Source organism: Coenobita brevimanus, chromosome 38 (genome assembly GCF_032717465.1).
Source record: "Coenobita brevimanus isolate Jiangsu-jjx chromosome 38, ASM3271746v2, whole genome shotgun sequence".
Taxonomy (NCBI): Eukaryota; Metazoa; Arthropoda; class Malacostraca; order Decapoda; family Coenobitidae; genus Coenobita; species Coenobita brevimanus.
The window spans coordinates 281,247-306,088 of record NC_136991.1 but is presented as its reverse complement, the minus strand read 5'-3'; the positions used below and the strand labels follow the sequence as shown (position 1 = coordinate 306,088).

At 43.4% G+C, this 24,842-nt stretch overlaps 1 protein-coding gene across 1 annotated transcript in view; it reads left to right on the top strand.

The window, feature by feature from the left end:
- The window catches only part of fwd (phosphatidylinositol 4-kinase beta fwd), a 143,735-nt gene that overhangs the window by 104,920 nt on the left and 13,973 nt on the right, over window positions 1-24,842 (top strand). The window contains exons 5-11 of the mRNA XM_080269874.1: window positions 1,256-1,383; window positions 4,630-4,727; window positions 6,808-6,943; window positions 7,762-8,011; window positions 13,687-13,946; window positions 17,593-17,768; window positions 23,400-23,618. Coding sequence (XP_080126000.1) covers window positions 1,256-1,383; window positions 4,630-4,727; window positions 6,808-6,943; window positions 7,762-8,011; window positions 13,687-13,946; window positions 17,593-17,768; window positions 23,400-23,618 — 1,267 coding nt within the window. The remainder of the gene's footprint in view (window positions 1-1,255; window positions 1,384-4,629; window positions 4,728-6,807; window positions 6,944-7,761; window positions 8,012-13,686; window positions 13,947-17,592; window positions 17,769-23,399; window positions 23,619-24,842) is intronic.

Here is a 24,842-nt window from a genome sequence, read left to right as displayed (position 1 = left end):
GTGTTTGCATGTACAGAATAGTTTACAGAGTAGCATTTATTATGTTCACGTATGAAAAGGCACAGGAAAAAAAAAAAAAAGAGGCAATACATATAAAGCATGTGTACATGTGTTGGGGGTGGGGGGAGTGAGGGAGGGGAGGCGTGGGGGGAAGAGCAAGCCAAGCTGCGTGCTTGCTATTTCACGATGGTTTATGGGTAGTATGGGGCCAACAGGGAGGGAGGGGGTAGGGTAGGTAGGGGTATACAAGGTGGGGGAGGGGGGGCTGCAGGGGGATGAAATGGGCCTCATGGTTGGGGGAGGGATAAACTTCAACTGACAATGTCCTAATGGGGCGTACAGGGAGTGGGAGGGTCTTCAGAGAGGGTTATTACGTGCCAGATGACGAAACATTCAGGCAATGGGTGGCCCAAGGGGGGGGTGACCCCCCCTGCCCCCAGAGTGGCTGGATCACCCAACCCGAGGCTGGAGGGGTTAGTTCTCATTGGCTTGAAGGGATGTACGTCACAATCGGGGCAGAGCAATGTGCAGGCATTTTTTTTACAAGGTGCACTATATTGATGTGATTTGGCTGAGAGGGCTAAAGTAGTCAACACGTACATTGACGTGCTTTGGTATTTAAGGGTTAAATGTCAAGATCACCTTGCCCAGCCCCAGGCTTCTACGCTCCTCATGATGAGAGAAAAGGTTGATCTGGCTTAGGTTATTATGCTACTCTGGCAGACCTGTTAACCATGAACGGGTAGGTTTTACTGTACATTCTTCGGTAAACTGTAAGTAATTATATTACCAATATTGTTTTTATTCCTTTCTGTGGGATTTGAATAGTTTCTTAGTGAGTATTGGGAGGGGGTGGCCAAAATGTGTCCCCACCATTTCATAAGTATCTTATGGGGAAAATTATTTCAAAATAGTATACAATGATTCAGTATTAAATTAATCTTATAGGTTGCATCCCTGTCATATATAAGAGTATTCCTGTACGCTAAGTTACTGTATTTATATACTGGAATGCAGCAATATGTGCCTTATACACAGTATGGATTATTTTATTTACTGTATTTAGCCCTTACTCAATCCATTTTTATGAGAACTGGAGTAACTTTTGGGGGGGTGAGGGGAGGGAGGGGAATTTAGACACTTAAGTATTTAAAAATACATTACTGTATTACAGTTTTTGTCATAGCACAAGTAAATGTACACTGATGAAGTAAATGTTGATAAAAGTAAACAAATCAAGAATAATTTTTTTCAGGAAGCATAAAAAATTGCTTGGGCGACCTCACATCAGGCCGAGCCTTTGACAACGGGTGTTGTTGCTTTGATTCTGAAGAGGCAAGGTGTAATTCTTTTCGTGGCAAGACTGTTGAATGTCACTGTGGGGTAAGTTACCTCTGTCTTATTTATTTCATTGTCATTGAGAAAGTTGTTGTGGTACAGTAGGTTTGTATCCACTTGACAAAACTGGGTCACTCATACATCATGCATACAGAATAAAGTCAAATCGCTTAAAACGTGTGTTTATAAGCCACAGTTTTCTAATCCATGGGATGGGTTCCATGTAGAATGGAAAGTACCAGAAACCACAATTATATACTTAAAGTGCAGACTTTCAACACCAAAGTGATGCATTTTCATTGAGATTTCTATAGTGCATGTCTGTGCCACAAACTGCAGCCATCAGCCATTTGTAGGCAAGAATGACAAGCAATGACGAGCCAGTCATACTCTTCCCTGGCAGCAAGTGCATGCACCACTTCCCTCCATTTTTTATTCCTGCACCAACCGCTGCGAGAGCAACCACGTGCGCGATTTCTGAGGACTACCTGACCTCCCCCCCCCTTACTCGCCCTTCCCATGTGATACAGTGCCAGACCACAACCGGCCTAAGACTTCGTCGCAAAAGGGACAGAAAAAAAAAAAGCCACCACTTAAATACGACCAGAAAATGGATGTTATTTGTCGCTTCGATTTTGGAGAGAAAAAGGCAAGAGTAACTGCTGACTATGGTGTCAGTGAATCAACTGTCTGCGTAATTTACAAGGTCAAGGAAAAGATGTTGAAGGGTGTACGGGGCTATGGGTGTGGGGCATTGGATGGACGTCATCAGTGTTCTGACAGGACCTTCATATGGACTGAGAGGTGTCTCAAGATGTTTGTTTGGCGGCAGGCCAGGAAGAACATTGCAGTGGACAGCCCACTGAAGCGTGAGAAGGCTGAGCTTTTTCACACTGTTGCCTGCCGATGCCTCCATGTGACCCCCGCCAAACCATGTCAAGCCACCCCCAGATGGTTCCAGAGTTTTTTGAAGCGGAAGTGTGAAGAACATTCATCTTACTGGTGAACGTGCCACTGCAGACTCCTCTGCTGCCACTGATTTCCTGACCATCCTGAAACCAGTGATTATGGTGGTTACACTCAACCGCCATCTTTAATATGGATGAAACGGGACTACAGTGGAAATTCCTGCCCTCAACAACCTACACCTCCAAGAAGCAACAACAGGCCTGGGGGAGGAAGGTGGACAAGTCCCGGTGCACCATTATTCTGTGTACAAACGATGCAGGGAGCTTCAAGATGAAGCCGTTCGTTGTTCACAAGGCAAAAAAAAAAAAAGAACGAGCCTCCAGGGACCTGAACGACATGAGCGAGTCGGATCTGCTAGCGGCAGCAGGTGAAGGCTTGGGCAACGACGAACTTAGTGGTGAACTGGTTTGGTTTGTTCGTGAAGGATGCCAAGGAGCACTGCCAGAGGCAGGGCGTGCCCTGCAAGGTGCTCCTCCTAATGGACAGTGCACCGTGCCACCCACAGGTGAAAGTGCTGTTCTTCCCCCGAAACACAACATCTCTACTCCGGCCCCTTGACCAGGAAATAATCGCCAACACAAAAGTTCTGTACAATCAGTTTATGTATGGAAAGTTTATTAGTGCAGTGACCACTGACGTGTCAGAGATGGCAGTGTTGGAGGGGATTGAGGGGCCTGTTGGTGGCAATCGTAGCGATGCTGAGGCAGGCAGCGAGGAAGAGGCACCACAACCCCACGGGGTAGCCTGAGCCGGGCAGCTGTAATGCACGCTTGGCACCTCGTCCTGCCTCACCTCAGCATGCCAGTCACCGACCAGCCACAGCAACTGCAGCAAGGAGAGGAGGAGGTTGTGGCTCTTGCCTACCAAGTACCGAGGTGTAGCGAGGTGACAGCTCAGGACATCATGGCAGTGGTGAACAGTGACCCAGACTCCTTTGAGGCATGTGGCTTGTATGGAACGTGAACGTCAGGCAGGTGGAGGGGGTGTTGAGAGGCATGAGCCTTCCCTGAAGGACGTAAGTGATGCGTTAGTGGGTGTGGTCATTCTGATTGGAAAAGTGGTAGGCTTTGAGAGAAATGAAAAAAGGCCTTATGAGTTTGTGGCTTGTATGGAAAAAGTGGTGACATTACGAGGAAATGCATAACAGGCATGTTAATGAGCATCACCAGGAGCTGATCACCCGCTACTTTGCCCGGGTAGGAGCACAACCTGAGCCATAGCCTGGCCCTTTGCACTCACCCAGCAACATAGAGACAGCTGATAACAACAGCACCACCGCTTCAGTTATCTCTGCAATGGACTTTGAGGGGTTCCTGATGGAAGCTGAGGAGGAAGAAGCAGAGCTGAGCAGCAGCAGCATGAGGCACCACCACACTCATCACATGACAAGAGGCCCTAGTTTGCCTCTAGCCTCGGAACCCCCACCCCCCACCTCTTCCACTTAAGCATTGTCGTCGGTCAGAGTCAGGTAAGACCCATTAATATTGTTTATTTAATGTTTAATATTCTTTATTCCCAGTAATACATGCATTGATTAATTTGAGTGTGTGTTAGTGTTTGCTGGTGACTAGTTGGGTGTAGGTAGGATGGTATTTCGCAACTTGGCCGAGAGGCCAGAACCATGAGTAATTTTTCCCATAAGGTGTTATTTATAAACCACACAATTTCTAAAGCATGGCAGTGGTTCAGAACCATATTGCCACAGATTATACGACTTGAGTGTACCACTAGTGGTTGCATGAAATTGATGAGCCTTAGTTATGAGGTAGGTGTCTTCTTGGTTACTAAGCAGATCAGCCTTCCAGTCTGATTACTCTTGGTTATTAAATGAGCTGCAAGGGCTAGGGATCTTGGTCACATTAGAATAAATGCACTTTATTTATTTATGGTTCATGTTGGCCTCAGTTAAAGTTTTGAGCGAATAAAAATCTTGCTTGTGTATGGTAATAATATTATCTTGTTTCCAAAAATGTACCTTACTGTGGATTAGTTTAAGATAGGGTTCTTTTTCTTCAAATTTCATAATTTGCTCCTTTGTTTTTTCCAAGTATGGAAATATGTATATATTTTAAGCTTTGCCTAGTATGTAAAGTATAGCAAGCATTGACACACCAGTACATATGAATCATTTCTTGTTTCTAAAAATGTACCTTAGTGTATATCAGTTTAAGATAGGGTTCTTTTTCTTCAAATTTCATAATGCGCTTCTTCGTAAAATTTTTCCCAGCATCGAAATATGTATATATTTTAAGCTTTGCCTTGGATATAAAGTATAGCAAGCATTGACACACCAGGACATATAAATCATTTTTCTCTCTTTAGGCACCAAGACTGTCCCCTGAATTGGAGTTTGTGCATGCCCTCATAAGCATTGGGAAACGACTTGGAGCACAGCCAACTAAAGAAGCTAAAACATCAAGGTAGTACTCTAGGACAGTGTGTGTTTTCCCTGTGTCCCTGCTCATCCATAAGTACAGCTGGGGACCTGGATATAATTTCAGTTGCTGTATGTCATATTCTAAGGGACGATTGTGATTTGGTAAACTGATGGTAAATTGAGGGTATTCTGAGGGATGAACAGGCTGGTTTTAGAAAGGGACGTGGTTGCAATGATCAGATCTTTATAGTTAGGCATTTGATGCAGCAAGTTAATGAAATGAGAGTACCGTTAAGTCTTTGTTTTGTTGATTTTGAAAAGGCTTTTGATAGTGTTTCGAGAGAGTCTATGGGGAAGATCATGAGACATTATGGAATACCAGAGGAGTTTGTGAGGGTCATTATGAACATGCATGAGGACACATTTTGTAAAGTGATGGTTGATGGTTGTCTGAGTGATTCGTTTGAAGTCAAGTCTGGAGCAATTCAAGGTGGTGTTCTATCGCCTTTACTATTTATATTGGTCATTGATTACATTATGAAACGTGTTGGAACAGAAACCGGTGCAGGTATACTTTGGGGAGAGAACAGGAAACTTTTGGATTTAGATTATGCAGATGATATAGTTTTGATTTGTGATGGGCCAGAAGAGATGCAGAGAGTGTTGGACTGTTTGGTGAGTGAAGGTCGCAAGGTGGGTTTGGTTATTAATTGTGGAAAAACTGAAATAATCAATATGAATATGGAAAATGCGCAGGAATGTGTAATTGGAGGTATGGTTGTAAAGCAGGTTGATAAGTTTAAATATTTAGGTACTTATTTAGCCAAGGATGGTTCTTTGAACTTTGAATTCGAGGAAAGGTTAAAGAAGGGTAATCAGGCAATAGGAATGCTTAAAAATATTTGGAATAATAACAATTTCTCTGTGCATACAAAAATCAAACTTTATAAGGTAATGGTTAGGAGTATCTTAATTTATGGACACGAGTCTTGGTACAGCACAGTGACTATGGAAAATAAATTCTTGGTGTTTGAAAATAAAGCACTTAGAAGAATATTAGGAGTTAAGTGGTGGGAAAGGATACCAAATAGTAGAATTAGAGAAATAACGGGAGTGCAGCCGATCGATGAATATGTTAGATTCTCACGATGGAAGTGGCTAGGACATGTGTATAGGAGACAGGGAATAGTACGAGGCACACCAGGGTGGGTGGCACCTGGTAGGAGAGGTAGAGGAAGGCCAAAAGAGACGTGGGTGAGGACAATGAGACGGGAAGCTGGAGATGAGTGTTGGGGAGATCTTGGGGAGTTAGCACAAGATAGGATGTGGTGGTGTGAGTTCATCGAGGCCCTATGCATCCCCGAGGGTGCCACAGTAAATGATTGATTGATTGATTGATGGTAAATTTGATTGTGTGTTGTATTTTAGGGGAAATTTGTGAATTGGTAAAAATTGATGGTAAATTTGATTGTTGTGTATTGTATTTTAGGGGAAGATTGTGGCATGAAAAATTGGTGGTAAATTTGCTTGTTGTGTGTTGTTTTAAGGGAAGATTGTGATGGTAAAAATTGATTATAAATTTGATTGTTGTGTGTCATATTTTAGGGGAAGATAATGACAGTAAAAACTGGAGGTAAATTTGATTGTTTCGTTTTGTTTATAAAGGCTCCCTGGTGGTTTAGTGGGTAATTACAGCACTCCAATCGGATTGAGCCAGTGAAGGTTTATGTCCAAGAGGTGGTTGGGGTTATTGCTCATGTAATGCCACTCAGGGATGAGTGAGGCTGGTCACCCTCATCTTAAATGTCAGGACCAAATTGCCTAGCCCCGGGCTTCTACGCTTCTCATGGGGCATCGTAGAATTGGATGATGGATGGATGGATATAAAGGCTCCCAACATGCTTGCATGTATGTTGTATTTTAGGAGGAGGTTGTGACTTGGTAAATCTTGATTGTCTGCCATAATGACCCTCATGCAGTTGATAAGTATTATTACTAAGCTTTCATTCTTAATAATTATTGTGTGTTTTTTAGGGGAAGATTGTGACATGGTAAAACATTTTTGTCTGCCTTTGTGGCCCCTGCGCAGTTGGTAGGTATTAATCTTAAGGTTTCTTTTTAAGGCTGCTGGCTGAACTCTCTGTATTGAACCTGAACCTGCCAGCAAGAGTGTACTTGCCCCTCTGTGCCACTGATGCCCCACATCACGTTGTTCGCATCCCTCCACAAGCTGCAGTTGTCCTCAATTCAAAAGACAAGGTCAGTGGAGTAACTACAAGTATACACTTTTCACTTTGTGCTGAAATTGCCATTTCTCCTTCTTGAATGCTCAGTTGTAACAATAGATGCAACACTAGAATATGATGTTAGTCACAAAGAAGTGTATTGGAAAACATGCTAGAAAGCATTAGGAGAAATATTTGGAGAGGATGGAGAATAATAGACTAACTAGAAGTGAGTACAAGAGTGAGGTGGATGGGGAAGGGACTGAGGTTGAGATGGAGAGATGTATGGGAGAGGGAGTGTATGCGTAGGAGAAAGGGCAGCCAGATGGCAGAGAACAGGGTGACATGCACACAGTCAATTTATGGCCATACCTTATAGCATTAAGGTGTTTGACAATAGATAGATAAGTAGATCAACATTACTTTTTGTTGGTTTAGTGATGTGACAGCAGCACCACCGAGATGGTGTTTTAAGGTGTCATATATCTCATACAGCACCGGAGGTTTTACTAATGCAGCTGTAGGTACAGTTACGATACCTGTTTTCCTCATTTTTTTTAACTGTGACATGCAGCCACAGCCATTCCAAGATGCACTGCAGTGTACATCTCCGGTGTCAAGTTGAAAATGTAATGTTCTGTGTTTACTCCAACCAGATGTAGCCCTCAAGGGATTACATCTGATGGGAGGTTGGGGTTTGTTGTCCAGGTAATACTACTTGGGCAGGCAACTGGTCAGTCTTCCTTAATTGTGTGGACTAAGTACCCTAGCCCCAGACTGTGATGCTTCTGGTTGAGCAATAGAAGATTGGTTAGGAGATAAACAGTACTGTACCTCCCTTTATCTCTGCAGGCACCATACATCATCTATGTTGAGGTGTTAGAAGTGGACAACCTTGACACAGCACCTCTACAAAACAAGCTGGCTCACAGTCTGCGCCACACCCGGTCTGAGGAAAACCTCATCAACTCCCCGGCCTCCACCTCATCATCCCAGCTGGACCTCACCGCGACACCAACCACCACCACCACAGTAACAACCAGTGGACTTGGCTCAACATCATCAATTCCCTCATCACTTAGCTCACCACATCTTACATCAGGTAAGAACAGAAAATTATATTATCATCATCAGTACCCTCATCATTTATTTTGTATCATCTTAAATCAGGTGACAACAGAAAACTTGCAGTCCTTAGATCTAAAAGTATTACTAAAGAGCTGGAATAGACCAAAGCAAGGCTGGTAGGCAAACCCATCAGATCCATGCTACATAGAAAACAGACATAAAATAAAAAATGACGATGATGATGTCCAACCCCAGTCTGTCAGATCAAGTAGTCATAAACACAGGCAGGTGACTGCCCTTGCAGGGCCATCCTGTTCAGTTAACTGATGTTCCAATGCAGCTGACAGCACTTTGCCACAGCGAGGCACAGGGATTAGTGTGGAGATTTGGTTTCTGGATAGACACTGCATTTGCATCTCCACCCAGTTACAGTAATCTCACAGTTATCCGGTGTCACAGTATCTGGCTTAATGCAGTATCCGGCGCTTTCTGCTTGGCGCTATTAAAACATTATCTGACTCAGAAACAGGATGCAGACAACGTTACTATGCATTTTTCAGAGGTAATATATATCATCCAGCTCAGACACAGGACCCAATCAGCGCTAGGGCAGACCCTGCAACACAGCAGCACATGCCAGCCAATCACAAAGCATTGTGGGTATGTCCCACCTGACATTCCAAGCCAATCGTTACCCATTCATTATCTCCACTGGATGCCGTATAGTGAGGATGTATCTATGTCTTGTGCACATGTGACCCACATGGTGACTAACCCCCAATTCTCTGACTTAACTTATGGCCCCTTGTGCCTTGCTCATTGCTGTAGTGCTTTGGCTTCCCTTGTGGCCCATGCCATAGTGCTCTAACTGCTGTACCCTAGTTCTGCATGATGGCTGAGTTTGTGGCTATGCCATCACTAGGTGAGTATGATTGATTATGTTATGTACGGTACTATATTACTGTACTAAATGTACTGTACCAATACTGTATTGTATTTTATGTTTGATTTTAATCATTTACTTGTGGGTAATATTATAGGAAAGCTTTCAGGATAGAGGGTTGAGATGGATAGCTTAAGGTGATGACATATCCGGCTCAGCACTGAAAAAGGCTAGCCAGTTGGGGGTACCGATGCAATATCCAGCATTTCTGCAATATTCGGCAGGGGGGTTTGCTGAATTATGCCTGATATTTGAGATATTACTGTAACAGGCACCACACTAGGCTCCACATCGCCCTGCTGGCTATTTGGTTACCACCCAACATTGTAAATGGTTTCCAGAGGAACTGTACAGGAAACCACCTGGCATGTCACTCAGTGCAGAGCCACCTAATGTGAAAAGAAGAGTGGTGTAATTAATAGTGACAGGAAGGATGGGAGACATAGTAAGAGAGGAGGACAGACACAAATAAGAATAATAGATGTGAATGACATTTTGAATTCTCGGAACAAATCATAACACATCCAGGTGAAGTTTTATGAGTACAGTACCTTGATTTTTATCCCACATGGTAAATTATGTCATTACAGTGATAGTTTGTAAAATATAACCTAGTAAAACATCGGAACTGCAGTGAAATACATCCTGGGGAGGCGGTGGTCGAATGAGTAGAGCGGTGGCCTGCAGTCCTCATGGACCCAGGTTTGAATCCCCACTGGGGCAGAAAACAGTTTAAGGATTTAAATTTCATTAACCTATGCAATTCTCCAGCCTCGACTACCCCACTGGACACAAAAAGCAGGCCTATTTTTCAACTTTCTCAAAGGCTAAAAGTTTTATGCCCGATTTATAGAGCTTGAATTTACACACCTGGAAAAGCAAACTTCATCCTCCTAGACCCAGTAGTTACCAAGTTATGGCCTGGCAAAGTTGATGATACAGTAGTTACCCGTCGCGGCCTAGGCGAGAAAGAAAATACACCGCTCGCACCCATTTTCTTAATGCGTGCAAAAATCACCAAAATCAATATTTTTTGGTGTGTATAGATGTTACAGACCATTGTAAAGTTCTTAAGAAAAATAAAATGGTCATCCCCCCCCCCCAAAATGATAAACAGTAAAAATTACCATCTCCTCTCCCCTCCCCATATCTCTCATCCCCTCCCTCCCCTCCCCTCCCCTCCCCTCACCTAATCTCCCCTCCCCTCCCTCCTCCCCTTCCCTCCGAGCAGTCAAATCTACCTTGGGAAAATAAAATTTCTTTTTTGAGCAGGATTCAAATAAAGACAGGTCAGTATTTATGTATGTCTGAAAAAAAGCACAGTATAAATAAATATCATTATTTGTAACAGCAAAATATTCTCAATTATTTTTACTTACTTTTCCTACAGGTAGGGTTGAAACTATAAACAAGTGATAAGGAGTGTTACCATAAGTTCAGACATATAAAATATACAAAGAAATACATAAGAATGAAGAAAATACACTATACAGTAATCTTTGACAGGTACACAATTACATTCACAGACAGGTAAAGTGGGCAGGTAACATGGATTTCCCTCTCCTCCCCCCAAAAAAAAATCAAAGTAATTGTGGTGTGTATATCTGAATGCAAAGACATGAATAAAGTACAGGTAATGATTCAAAACACGCGCTATAAAGTGTAAAAATTATGCAAAGTATTTGAGGCCGATGGGGGTGGATAAAGTTACTCCGTGTTAGGGGGTGGCGGGGTGGGGATGGAGGGTGTTTAGGCCAGGAGAGAGTGTACAGGGATGAAAGGATGCGAGGAGACCACCACAAGACACAAAGGAAGGGCCCCAGTGGAGTACAGGGATGTGGAGGGAAGGTAGTGGGGAAATATCCTCCCCTCAGATGACTGGAGGGGGGATATGGGGGGGATCCACATCAGAGGGGTGGAGGATGCATGAGGAGGATGTGGGAGGGGTGGTGGTGGTAAGAATGGAGGGAGGTAGGGTTGTAACACCTAGTCGGGTGGAGGGATACGGTGAGAGGGAGGTGGGGGTACATCACCCACTGCCTGGGTATGGGTCTTGGTCCTCCCTCCTGCATGTCCAATGCTTAGTTCTGATTGGTCAGAAGCCATCTATGCCACAGCCAGGGTGGAGCAAGCTGTCACCAGTTTTTTGTGGACGTTGCACAACCGACATTCCTCGTCCATTTAAAATATTGTGAAATAATGTCGATCGTCGAGCTTAGTACTTTAGGGGTTAAAGAAGACTTTATTGATCTACCAGACGACCTGCCGACATGTCATAAAAATACCTCCACTAATACCAGTACACCAGTCCTGTATGAGATAGCCGTAGCATGTATTCAGTATGGACGATGGATGTTAGTGCTGAAGTGGTGACGTGGAGGTGTATGGATGTAGGAGGACTACTGGGCCTTATGGACGTAGGAGGACTACTGGGCCTTGATAACAGGCTATGAAGCCTATGCTCAGAGTTGGACACTTAAAACTAAAATTAAAAAATAAGTAAATAAATTTTTATAAATGATAGATGGGGATGGGGGGTCTAGGCCACTCATGGGATGTCTTACATGTCTAAGCAGATGAATATTCAGATTTACTTGAGAAGATTTTGCTGTCGCATCAGTTTGCACTATGCTTTCTGCTGTCTCATCATCAGCAGGTTTTTTATCTTTTTAGTTTCGAATATCTATTCACAACTTACAATAGAGGTGCGACAAAGTATGGGCTGCAGTATATTTAAAAGTAACAGTGACATGTAGCATCTGCACCCGTGTTTGGCTGCATGATATTTAAAATTAACAGTGACATATAGCATCTGCACCTGTCTTTACCAATTATTTTCATTGGAATCTCAATGTTTTACAGGTTAGATTTTACATAATTTCACAGTAATGACATAATTTACCTTAATTTGACTGAACATGGGGGAAAAAAGCCAGGTACTGTACTTGTGAAACTTTACACAGACATGATTGGGTTTGTCCTGAGAATTCAAAATTTCACACATATCAAGGCAATCTGATAAACTTAGTAAAGCCCCTTTTTTAAATTAATCTATGCAAATAACTATACATGACATTTTATTTAGCCAATCTTTCTGTCAAACGGTAACTGAAACCCATATACTGTAATAATTTGAAATCCGTTGTTAATAAGGAATGCACTCGGACTACCAATCAGCAGCCAACTTTCAAAAGCTTACAGCTTCTCTCTTCACGTATCAGATCAAATAGCCTGTACCACCAAATGGTTTCCTGTAACCCTGGAAACCATTAATATTGCTGGGTGGTAACCATATAACCAGATAACAATGTGTTGTGGGGCCTGCTATGGTGCCACTACTGACTGGGTGGAATGACTCAGATTTGGCATCAATCATCATCATCATCATCATTATCATCCAACCCTATGTTGCCCATGAGGAGTGTAGGAGCTCGGGGCTAGGCAAGTTGGTCCTGACATTTAAGATGAGAGTGACCAGCCCCACTCATCCCTGAGTGGCATTATGTGAGCAATAAAACCCAACCACCCCTTGGATATAAACCTTCACCGGCTCAGTCTGCTTGGAGCGCGTAATTACCCACTAAACCACCAGGCGCCAAAATTTGATTATATGGTTATCAGGCAACGTAGTAAATGGTTTCCTGGTGCACAGGAAACCATTTGGCTTGTCACCCAGTGTAGAGAGTCACCCATAGGCAGAAGGAAGAGGAAAAATGAAGGAAAGACTGAAGAAGGAATGTAAAGTCACCCGTAGACAGAAGGACGAGGAAAGGAAGATGGAAGAGGATGGAAGGAAAGAAAGATGGTGGAGAGGAAAGGGCAAACACCCGTCCATCGTGGAACCAAACCTCCATACTTTAAACTGTGCCTCACTATCGCAGGACACTCAACTGCAAAGAAACATCAGTTCCCTGCACAGGACAGTCCTGATGAGGAGTTGCTTGCCTGCAGTTTATGGGTCTGCTTTGCAAAGCAGACTGGGGTTGATCAACAGCAACTTTTCATTTGAATCAGATCACCAAATGAATTTATTTAGCTATGGAGAGACTTCAAACTAGAGAGGTTAGATATAATATTTATTAATCCCTCACAATAGATCAAGGACTTGTTCTGAAATAATATAACTTGTAGCATACAGTGGGTACTTTAAATTGGCAACTGGCACAGAAGCTAATTTTGGTAGCAGTGGAACATTAATAGACAAATTTTCTTAAATTTACTGTGATCATAATAGAATAAAAAGAGCATTAAAAAAATGCAAGTTATAATAAGGTGAGGTACAGTCCAATAAAGCAAGGAAAGAGAAAAACATGCCAGTGGGTACTAACCAGCAGCATTCCCAGGTGGCCCATTTGGGTATGCTGTTGATTAGTTTTCGCTGTTTTTAAAGACCCTACTTCACCCCATCACTGGGTGGGAAAAAGAGGTTGGGATGATGATGATGATGATGATGACTTACCCAATGTTGTCTTTGTCATATTATGTAGAAGAATCAGAATGCTGATGTACGGTATGAATTTTCTTTTGTTTAATAAAATAAAAAAAAAGCATCATAATATGCAGCCAGAGAGTGATGCCATGACACGGTGGTGCCAGTATATCTGGAAGGTTCCACAGCCAGTTATACAGATGTCTCTTAGCTCTTTCCCTGTCCCTTGAAAGAAGAATGGTGGACTGCAGAAGGGCTTCAGCATGCTATTCACCAGCTTTATGTTCATATGAGCTTATGGCTACAGCAACAACATTTTTTATTTCGTCTTTGGCAGGTTATGTTGATGAATCAGATTGTTGGAGCCACGAGGATGATGAAATCAGCCAGCAATACTGTCGGCTGAAGAAGCCCCGGGACCGAGACACCATATCCATGATGTCCCTGGACTCGTGTGACTCCCGGGAGCTGACTGCCAGGGGAGCTGCTGATATCCGACGCAGGTTGTCTGAGACCGTCAACGCCCCCAAGACTGGCTTTAAGAGGGATCCAGAGGATCCATCTGCAGCGGCACTGAAGGAACCATGGGAGGATAAGGTGAAATTGCAGTAGTCAGTTTGTTTTCACCTGATGAAATTGGGCCACTTCCCCAACTTGGATATTAATCCTGTTTGCAAAATATTTGCGCCTTAGTTACAAGGTAGAAATGAGTCCTGGGAGGATGAGGCGAGATTATGCAGTAATTATGTCCCATCCTGATACCTTATACAGTAAAAGTCCTGTAATCCGAATGGCAGGGGACCAAGGGTCTTTCGGACTATTGGGAAGGACCTCTGAAAACATTAGACATATGTACATTCACTTTCACTAATTTCTGGCCAGGGGTACCCCCAAAGGGAAGAGGGGAGGGGGGGACGAAACAAGCTCCACCCACCACTACCCCAGCTCCTGACCCTCCCCCATACTCCTGCCTAACCCCCTACCCCACCCGTCATTTTTAACTGGCAGTTACATCTCAGGCTGATTTCATGCTTAACACTCTTGGCCTCACTAGTAATACAAACATAGAACACTAGGATATGTTAAATGTATATAACTATCAGCACGCTTCAGCAACAAATTAATGAATCATGACGCTGACAGTAAAACAAAAACGTTAACAAAAGCCACCTCAGGTGTTCGTTGCACTGCTTTGCACACACACACACACACACACACACACACACACACACACACACACACACACACACACACACACACACACACACACAATGCATGAGGCTTGGGATGGCCATTGTTAATGTTATTGTTTTACTGTCTACGTTATAATGCATTAATTTCTTGCTGCAATGTGTTCATAGTTATAATGTATACTTTTTACATATCCTAGTGTTCTGTTTGTGTATTAGTAATGTGACTATGAGTGTAAAGTACAAGGTTAGCTTGAGATGTAAATGCCTTTTACGAATGACGAGTGGGGGGATGTTTGGGGTAGGGGTATGGGGGAGGGTGGGGAGCTGGGGTAGAGGCAAGTGAAGCTCGTTTCATCCCCCCCTCCCATCTTCCCTGGGTATATAGGGGTACGAAGGGGGCACCCCTGAGCAGAAATTAGTGATCGTGAGTGATCATATTAAAAAAACACTTAAAATGATATGGGTTATTGTTTTACTCACCGGAATTGCATAGAAGTGTAGTTGAATAGTTGCAGGCAGGTACATCCAAGGCCAAGAGCACACCCAAGCCAGATAAATCCTTAGATAAAGCCCAGAAAATTTTTAAAAATTTCATCTTGAACAGTTCAGAGTATTGGGATTTTCAGATTATTGGTGGACGGATTAGAGGACTTTTACTGTACTTGTTCAGGGCTGTTAATGTCCCCAAGATAGGCTTCAAGATGGACCCAAATGACCCACTGGCAGCAGCACTTACAGCACCATGGAATGATAAGATGAGCCAACCCTATACCCCATACATGTATTCTGTACCTACTGTAAAAAGATACCAGTACCATATACCTGTCAAAGCAATTAATGTCCCAAAGATGGGCTTGAAAAGGGACCCAGAGAACTAATCAACAGTGGCACTCTATAGGAGGACTTTTTTTTTTTTTTTTTACGTGAGGAAGAAGGAACCAAAAGCCACGAGCCTGCAATAACTGTTCCCTCCAACAGAAAAACAAAATACAAGAGAGAGCCAAATTAAAGATCTAATCATTTCAAGATGCCGGGACACACTGCGTTTGAAAGACTGGAGATCATAGGAAGCAGGAGATACAGACAGAGGGAGACAGTTCCAGAGTTGACCTGTCGCATAAATGAAGGACTGGGAGTAACGGTTAACTCCTGCATTAGAGAGTTGGACAGAAAAGGGATGAGAGTTTGCTGCTAGACGGGTGCTACGCACCTGTCGTAGAGGTGGAAGAATGCATGCAGACAGTTCAGAGGAGCAGTGACCATTGAAGTAGCGATAGAAAAGAGATAAAGATGCAACAGTGCGGCGAAGAGACAGAGGTTGAAGGGAGTCAGTAAGAGGAGGAGAGTTAATGAGACGAAAAGCCTTTGACTCCACCCTATTGAGAAGAGCTGTATGTGGGGAACCTCCCACACATGAGAGTTGTACTCCACACAGGGGCAGATAAAACCCCTGTATAGAGTCAACAATTGTGCAGGGGTAAAGAAGGAACGGAGTTGGCTTAGCACACCTAATCTCTTAGAAGCAGATTTTACAAGAGATGTAATATGATCTTTCCAAGACAAGTCCAGAGTAAATGAAACCCCAAGCAACTTCAAGGATGATGCAGGATTAAGCTGAATATTATTAGACTGAACATTAGTGGGTACACTTGTGGAAGATTTTGTCGGTTTGATAGGTGTAAAAACTGAGTCTTTGATGCATTAAAAACAACAAGATTATTTTTACCCCAGTCAGAGATACAAGCTAAGTCAGATATTAGGTGTGCCATAGCCTCATCCCTTGTTTTTTGAAGTAACTGCTGAGATGGACGTTGCGGGAATCGAATGGAAAGGTGAAGGATGGAGTCATCAGCGTATGAGTGGATTGGGTTAGTTGTACAGCTTAGAAGGTCATTGATGAATAAAAGGAAGAGAGTTGGTGATAGGACAGAGCCCTGAGGAACACCACTGTTGTTAGATCTAGGAGAGGAACGATGGCCATCTACAACAGCGGCTAAGAACGACCAGAAAGGAAGCTAGAGATGAAGGGAGAGATAGAAGGATAGAAACCATAAGAGGGCAGTTTGGAAATTAAAGATTTATGCCAGACTCGATCGAAAGCCTTTGTGATGTCAAGTGCAATGGCTAAGCTTTCGCCAAAGTCCTGAAAGGAGGATGACCAGGAGTCTGAAAGGTAGGTGAGAAGATCGCCAGTGGAGCGTCCCTGATGGAACCCATACTGACGATCAGAAAGAAGGTTGTGATAGGAAAGATGCTTTAAAATTTTTCTATTAAGAATTGACTCAAAAACTTTTGAGATACAGGATGTTAAAGCAATTGGACGATAAGTTAGAGGGTTGGGAATGGTCACTCTTCTTTGGGACTGGCTGAATGAGAGCAAACTTCCAGCAAGAAGGAAAGGTACAAGTTGATAGACAAAGGCAAAAGAATTTGCCCAGGCAGGGTGTAAGCACAGAAGCACAGTTCTTGAGAACAACAGGAGGGACTCCATCAGGCCCATATACTGTGTTAGTATTGAGGTCTGTGATGGCAGAAAATACATCAGCTGAAGAAATTTTAATGTCAGCCATGAGGAAGTCAGAGGGGGGAAGTGATGGAGGAACAACACGGGAATCGTCTAAGGTGGAATTGGAGGAGAATGTCTGAGCAGAGATCTGCTTTATCAGTAGAAGAAATAGCTACAGAGCCATCAGAGTAGGAAAGATGAGGGAAGGATGATGAGGTAAAGTTGTTAGAAAGGTTTTTGGCAAGGTGCCAAAAGGAGCGGGAAGAATTCGAGTTGGAGAGTTGGGAGCATTCAGTACGGATGAAATTATTTTTAGCAGAGCGAAGACCAGCCTTAGCATGATTCCGGGCAGAAACATAAGCTAGGTAAAATTTTGTTAACCCCAAGAAGAATGTGGATGAATGTTACGTGATTGTGTAAGAAAGCAAGGTATGGAAGTTGATCAGGCTAGGGAATGGACTGGGGATGTTTTTAGTGGTGATGTAATATTAAAATGTACTGTATCTTGATGATGATGATGGTGACTGTATCTTGAACCTAACAGGTGGAGCGCATTCGTGAAACCTCTCCATATGGGCACCTAGCATCGTGGCGGTTGCAGGCAGTCATTGTGAAGTGTGGGGATGATCTGAGGCAGGAACTGCTGGCATACCAACTTTTGTGCATGTTTCAGAAAATATGGACTGAAGAAAAAGTGTCCCTTTGGTTAAGACCCTACAAGTGAGTACTGGTACAATTGTTATATTTATACAGAAACATGAGATGTGGTAAATGAGAGTTTGTTTCTGGAAAGTGCAGTATGGAGGCTGATGGGGTTAGGGAACTGACAGGGGACTGAGTTCATTGGATGAACTATGTAAGGAGGAGCACATGACAAGGGTTTGATACCTTCCCTCCCCCCTTTTTTAAAATTGCAAACATGGCAGTTGACTTCGTCTGACAGATAAAATAAATCAAAATACATGCGCACACACACACACACACACACACACACACACACACACACACACACACACACACACACACACACACACACACACACACACACACACACACACACACACACACACACACACACATACACACACACACACACACACACACATAAATAATGTGTAGATAGTCATGTCAGAGGATTCGAGGGGCTTGAATGGTGGGGAAGTGAGAGTGTTGGCATACCAACTCCTGCCTGTTTCAGAAAGTACGGATGAAAGAAAAAAGTGTCCCATTGGCTAAGACCATACAAGTTAGTAATTTTATATATTTATACAGAAACTATGCAGAGTCCATCCTCAGAGAGACTGTACTAAAGTGAGGAAGTATGAGATATTTATACACAGTTTGGCCATATGGAGAGGATTGAGAGCAAGAGACTGATGAGGAGAGTGTATGTGGGTGAGGTAGAAGGGTGGAGAGGGAGGGGGGGGCTGAGGATGAGATGGAGGGTTGGAGTGGAGAGGCATATGAGAGAGGGGGATGTAAGCTTGGAGCAGGGCAGTGATATGGCGGGGGACAGGGTGACATGGAGGCAATTTGTTTTGGCCATCCCTTACAGGATTAAGGCATCACTGATAATAGAGATGTCCCAGGGACCTTTGTTGTGTCTGTTGCTGATTGGCTGCCCTCCTCTGTTGTGTTGACCTGACCTGGTTGTCCTGCAGCAACCTGACTCTGCTCCCTCTAACTGCTCCCTCTTCTCCTCCCATTTGGTGAGGTTGAGGTTGTTACCCTGAAGGTTGGCTCTTAAGTCTTAGAAACAAAACAGAAAGGATATTGAAGAGGAACTGAGGTTATGATATGAGCACAGATACTGAGAGAAAAAGATACATATCTGCCCCAAACTCAGACAGGGCTTCCATAATAAGTGAATATTTACAGAAAGCAGTGATGAGAAATAGGGAGGTTAGTATGGAAGTTAAGAAGTCACTGCATGATGGTATTGTGATCCCTACCCTGACGTATGGAAGCGAGGCATGGATCTTGCAAGATGGGAACAAGTCAAGAGTGAGAGCAGTGGAAATGAGCTACTTGAGAGGAGCATGTGGAGTGACATGGAGGGACAGGTTGATGAATGAAGAAGTGAAAGAACGTTGTGGGGTGGATGTGGTTGAGATTAGGAGATATACACTGAGGTGGTTTGGACATGTGGAGAGAATGGAGAATGAAAGACCGACTAGGAGGGTGTATGTAGGTGAGGAAGAGGGAGGGGAAGACCGAGGATGAGGTGGAGGGATGGAATTGAGAGGTATATGAGGGAGGGGGGAGTGAGCTGGGGGGAGGGTAGTCAAATGGTGGGTGACAGCGACTTGGATGCATTTTGTATGTAGCCACCCCTTGTGGGATTAGGGCGTTGGGCTATAGATAGGATTTCAGATAGCTTCTTCATCAGGGATAAAGATCAGCCAGCGAATAAAGAGTAAAGGTGAAAGCAGCATTAATGAGAACAGTGTCATTTGTACTATACAGTGCCTTGTAATGGTTGCCTAAAAGTGTATACAGATGAAACCGGGACACACCAAATATGAGGCAGATGTGTGTAGGCATAACACTTCAAATTCCCAAGTCCTGCATTTATATCAGTACCAACATGTACGAGATTAGTTGGAATCAGCAATTTCAAAGAAAGGTTTAGAGAAAAAGATAAGGAATGCTTTAGTGGCAGCATGTGCATCTTTTTGTTTTTAAAGACTCCAACATGCCTGCATGCGTCGGCCTTGGTCACCTTAAGGCGGCTTTCCACGCTGCATGATCCAATGCAGCCTCCCTGTTCAGTCCCTTAACCCTGAGGTCACACTTAATGACTTCGTCCCATGTCTTTCTTGGTCTACCCCTCATAACCCCACCCCCAGTATTAACACTTCTCACCTTCCTCACCCAATTATCATCCCCCATCTTCTCCACATGTCCAAACCATCTCAGTCTACCTCTCCTCATCACAACACCAATACACTCCAGTCCCGTCCTACCTCTCAACTCTTCCATTGTAAACCCAGCCCCCCCAGACCTTGAATGCAGGGACGCACTACACATCCACCTAATCATTGTCATTTCTGTACTTCTGAGCCGGTGAATATCCTCCTCCTTTGCTGCCCAGGTCTCACTACCATACAGCATTACACTCCTAACACATGCTGCATACAAAGACCCCTTAGCATGTAGGGAGACCCCTCTCAGTGTCAGAAGAGGCAAGAGCTCCCTGAACTTCTTCCAACCACTTCTCACCCTAGCCACAGGGCTAGCTTCAGCCCCACCTCCAACACACAACATGTCTCCCAAATAACAAAACTCTTCCACACACTCAAGAGATTCACCAGCAAGTTCAATCCTTTCACGTCTGACAATCTCCACCTGCTCTCCCCGACATGCCATACACATAAAATCAGCATTATCTCGCAGTCTACCTCTGATACCACTACATCTCTTGTGCACCCATTTATCACAAACACCGCACAAGATAGAATTTCTTCCCACACCCTAGTGGCAAACTGCACATGGCCTCTCTCCCTCGTCTTTGACAGTACTGCCACCAACTCTAGATATCATCACTTTTGTTTTATCTGCATTTATTCTTAAGCCCCTTGTGCCCCATACCATCTCTCCACTTCCTAAACTTTTCCTCCACCTCCCTTTCATTCTCTGCAGTCAACACCAAATCATCAGCATACAACATCTAAAGTCACGTGAGAGGGCTTCAAGTACCATGATAAACAACATGGGACTCAAAACTGACCCCTGATGCACACCAACATTCACGGAAAACTCATCACTCAAATCTCCATTCACTCTTACCTGGGTGCGAGCACCCACGTACATAGCCATAACCACCCTAACCAGCCACTACTCCAAGCCAAGCTTTCTCATTGCCAACTTCACTACCTCTCTAGGGACTCTGTCAATGGTCTTTTCCAAATCAACAAAAACAATATACAGATCACTTCTCCTACCAATATATTTTTCCTGAAGCTGTCGAACAATGAATATGGCGTCAGTGGTCCCCCTACCTGGTATAAACCCAAACTGCATCTCATCAATATTCACTCTTTCTCTAATCATACCTTCTAAAACTTTCTCCATTACCTTCATTATCTGATCTAAAAGCTTTATACCTTTATAATTTCCTCTTTCCAGGGGATCACCCTTCCCTTTATACACATTTACAATTACACTCTTCAGCCAATCATCTGGGACAACACACTTATAAATAATCATATTTATCAGGTCAGTGACTAACCTCACCCCTATATCTCCTGAGGCCTTCAACATTTTGGCAGTCAACCCAGACACACCTGCTTCCTTCCCCACCTTCATCCTGCCTATTGCCTCACTCACAGTAGCAGCATCAATCAAAGGCCAAGGGCCAAACACTGGATCTGCTGGCTCCAAACCTTCCCTGTCCCAGTCAAACTCCTCGTTCAACAACTGGCTATAATGCTCTCTCCATGCATCTTTAATATCCTCACTGTTCACCACTACCCTTCCTTCATCATTCTTCACACACTGCTCACCTATAATATCCCAATTATCCCTCTTCATCTGATTTGCCACCTTAAATATCATATTTTTCCTTTCCTCATGATTTAGGTTATCAAGTAAAAGTCTCTGTGACTCAGACCTCGCCCTGCATATCTCTTTTCTAGCCCTACGCTTGGCAGCCAAGTATTCCTCCTTGCTACCACCCTTCTTCCATTCCCGGAAAAGCCTTTTCTCCTTAACTGCAGCTTCTACACCCTCATCCCACCACCAAGTTACTTTGTCTTGGTGGTCCTCTTGTCCGACCGCATGTTACATCAGTAACTCTCAAGAGATTGTTCTTGAGGGCTCTGTACTGTTCATTAACACCTCTGTCTACAGCTCCCTGTTCAGCTTCACTCTCCTCATCTCTTTATAGAAGGCATCCCTTACTACTTAGTTTTTCAGCTTCCATATTTTCCTCCTAGGTACATAAGTCCTCTTTTTCATCACTCGTTCTTTAAGCACCATATCACAAATCGATAGTTTGTGCTGCTGCACACACTCCTCACTTCCTATAACTTTAACATCCCTCAATAACCTCCTATCAGCCATCCTAACCAGAAAATAATCTATTTGACTGCTGTTTCCCCCAGACTCATACTAATCACCTAGATTGCTTTATGTGTTAGCCAAACACTGCAGCAGGTATAGCTTTGACCTCACCAAATTGGAGGGGAAGAGGGAGCAGTAAGGTACTGTATAGGAAGGAGCGGGGTCAGGTCACGGCAGAACCAGCAGGTCAAGTCAGCACAACAGAGGAGGGCAGCCAATGAGCAACAGACATGGGAAGGGTCCTGGGAGCTTCCTGTGTATAAATATCTCTAATTTCCTAAGTATTGTACAGTCTCTCTGAGGATGGGCTCTGTGTAGTCCAAAATGTTAGAGATACAAAGAACCTAAGCTCTTCCCTGTTTTTCCCTCCCATCCATTCCTATGCATTTGTCAAAATGAACCAAATGACAGGCAGTCCCTCACTGTAAATTGGGGGAACTTGTTAATTTGCTTTATCTGTAACAAGGAAACATTAACTATTCAGTTCAAGTGACTTCCTTTTCTAGCATATTATGCACACAACCTCCAGACAAGTTTATCCAGTGTATTGATGATGGTGATGATAAAAAAAAGAAGTCTTGTACTGAAAGGACACATCAAACATTTGCTGATGGAAAAATCTCCCATAAGCTGAGTAAAATCATCTGATGATAGTAAGAATGAAATGAACTCCCTGAGTTACAGTATACTGTACCTGATAGCACGAAAAGAATGTCAAAAGTGGCTACTTATAATGAAAACTTTGTTGTTATAAAGGTGGTGGCAGACACTATTAGGTACTAAGCAGCATTGCTCATTCCATAACGTAGGCCTTTGAGTCTGTGGCAAGGTGTTTCCCCCACTATCGTGGGGTACAAGGCCACTGCATCCTCCAGGTTACCATTTACTGCACCTCACCTAGGTGTTACCATAGGTGCTTACTTTACCTACCAGCCTACAAGAGGTGGATGGACACATGAGTGAAGTAGGTTAACACCAGCTACCAGCATCATGATTCAAACCCTTGTACAAATGGGCCAGCAGCTTTGCAGTCAGTAATGCTAACCACTCAGCCACTGTAGCAGTTGTATTACAGCAGTATTATGCCTGTGTGGTAGAACTAAAGTTCTGTAGTCGTAAATGTGTGATGATTGTCAGGACTATTTCTCCAGGCATGCTGTTGATAGTCCTTCCTTTTTGACTCTCTCTTTCCCTGTTTCTGGATCCTAACCTGATCCATCTTTAGGTGTTATAAAAGACTTTGTAGTACTCTTTACAGTTTGTCATTAACATTGAGTCACTTTCCAGGATCTTGGTAATCTCAGATGATTCTGGGATGATTGAGCCCATTGTCAACACTTGCTCATTACATCAGATCAAGAAGAACAGCAAGATGACCTTACTGGAGTATTTCATTAAGGAGTTTGGGGACAAAAACTCTGAAGAATTTCTCACAGCTCAGAAGAACTTTGTGGAGTCCTGCGCTGCCTATTGTCTTGTCTGCTACATTATCCAGGTTAAAGACAGGTAAGTGTGGAGAGAATGAAGAATGAAAGATTGAATATTGTTAGTTCTTTTTCACCTGACTGAACTAGGTCACTCCCATAACTTGAATAGTAGTTCATGGTTGCATGAAATTCAAAGAGCCTTTGTTTTGATGGAGAGATGCATTACTTTGGTTAGTAAGAACGATCCTTTTATCTTACTACACCTGGTCATCAGTTGAACTGAGAGGGGTCTTTGTCATGTTAGAACAGATTCACTATAGGAGAGAGAGTGAATGAGGCTTAAGGTGATAGGGGAAAGGGGACTCTAAGGATGAGGTGGAGTGGTATATGATTGATGGATGGAATAAATTGGAGGGAGGGAAGTGTGGTTCTCTGTTTTTGGCCATGTCTCCAGAATTAAGATGTCTGGTTATAGGCTGTGGATTCCATAAATTTACGCTTTTCTTTTACCTGTGGTTTAATGGTTAGAATGTCCCAGTTGGAGTGACAGCTTTCCATATAGTAGGTTTTATCCGCAAGAAGTGACTGGAGGCACTTGATGTAGTGCTGCATACTTCCTTAGCTTTTATCATTCTTTTTCTGTGCCTGCCCTCCTCTCTTCCTATTTCTCCTATCTTTCCTGTCACTTCTTGTTCCTTTTCTTTCCTTTACAGGTAGCTTTACATTGAGTGACAAGCCAAATGGTTTCCTGCAAGCCAAGAAACCATTTACAACGCTGGGTGGTAACCATAAAACCAAACCATACGTGCTCCGTACGTGTCAACAAGTGGGTTGGTGGAGGGTTGGTGCCCCTCCCTGTAAAACAACTAACTCAGTGTCATATGGCCACCCTTTGCGGGATTATGGTGTCTGGCAATAGATAGATAGATAGAATTCCACCAGAGGAAGGAGGCTACACTCTGTCCATTATAATGTGGCCAAAAATTACCATTGCTTCATCTTGAATTCTGAGCTGTAGCAAGAGATTAACGCTAGACTAGTCTGATCTAAAACTGATGCCATGTTTCTTCTTCAGGAATCCCCATATTGGGGTTAACCATGGTACAGCTGATGTTTTCTATGGACTGAAAGCTAAATAGCATGCCAAACTAGCTAATTTGAACAGTTGCTAAGAGCTATTGGGAAAAAGAAATTTGAGACGTAATAAAATTTGTAACCATGTGAGAGTCAGTTTGGACTTTGACTCTCTGTACAGTCACTTGGAAGAAGGATCACCAACTGTACTTGCAGCTGAATATTTCCT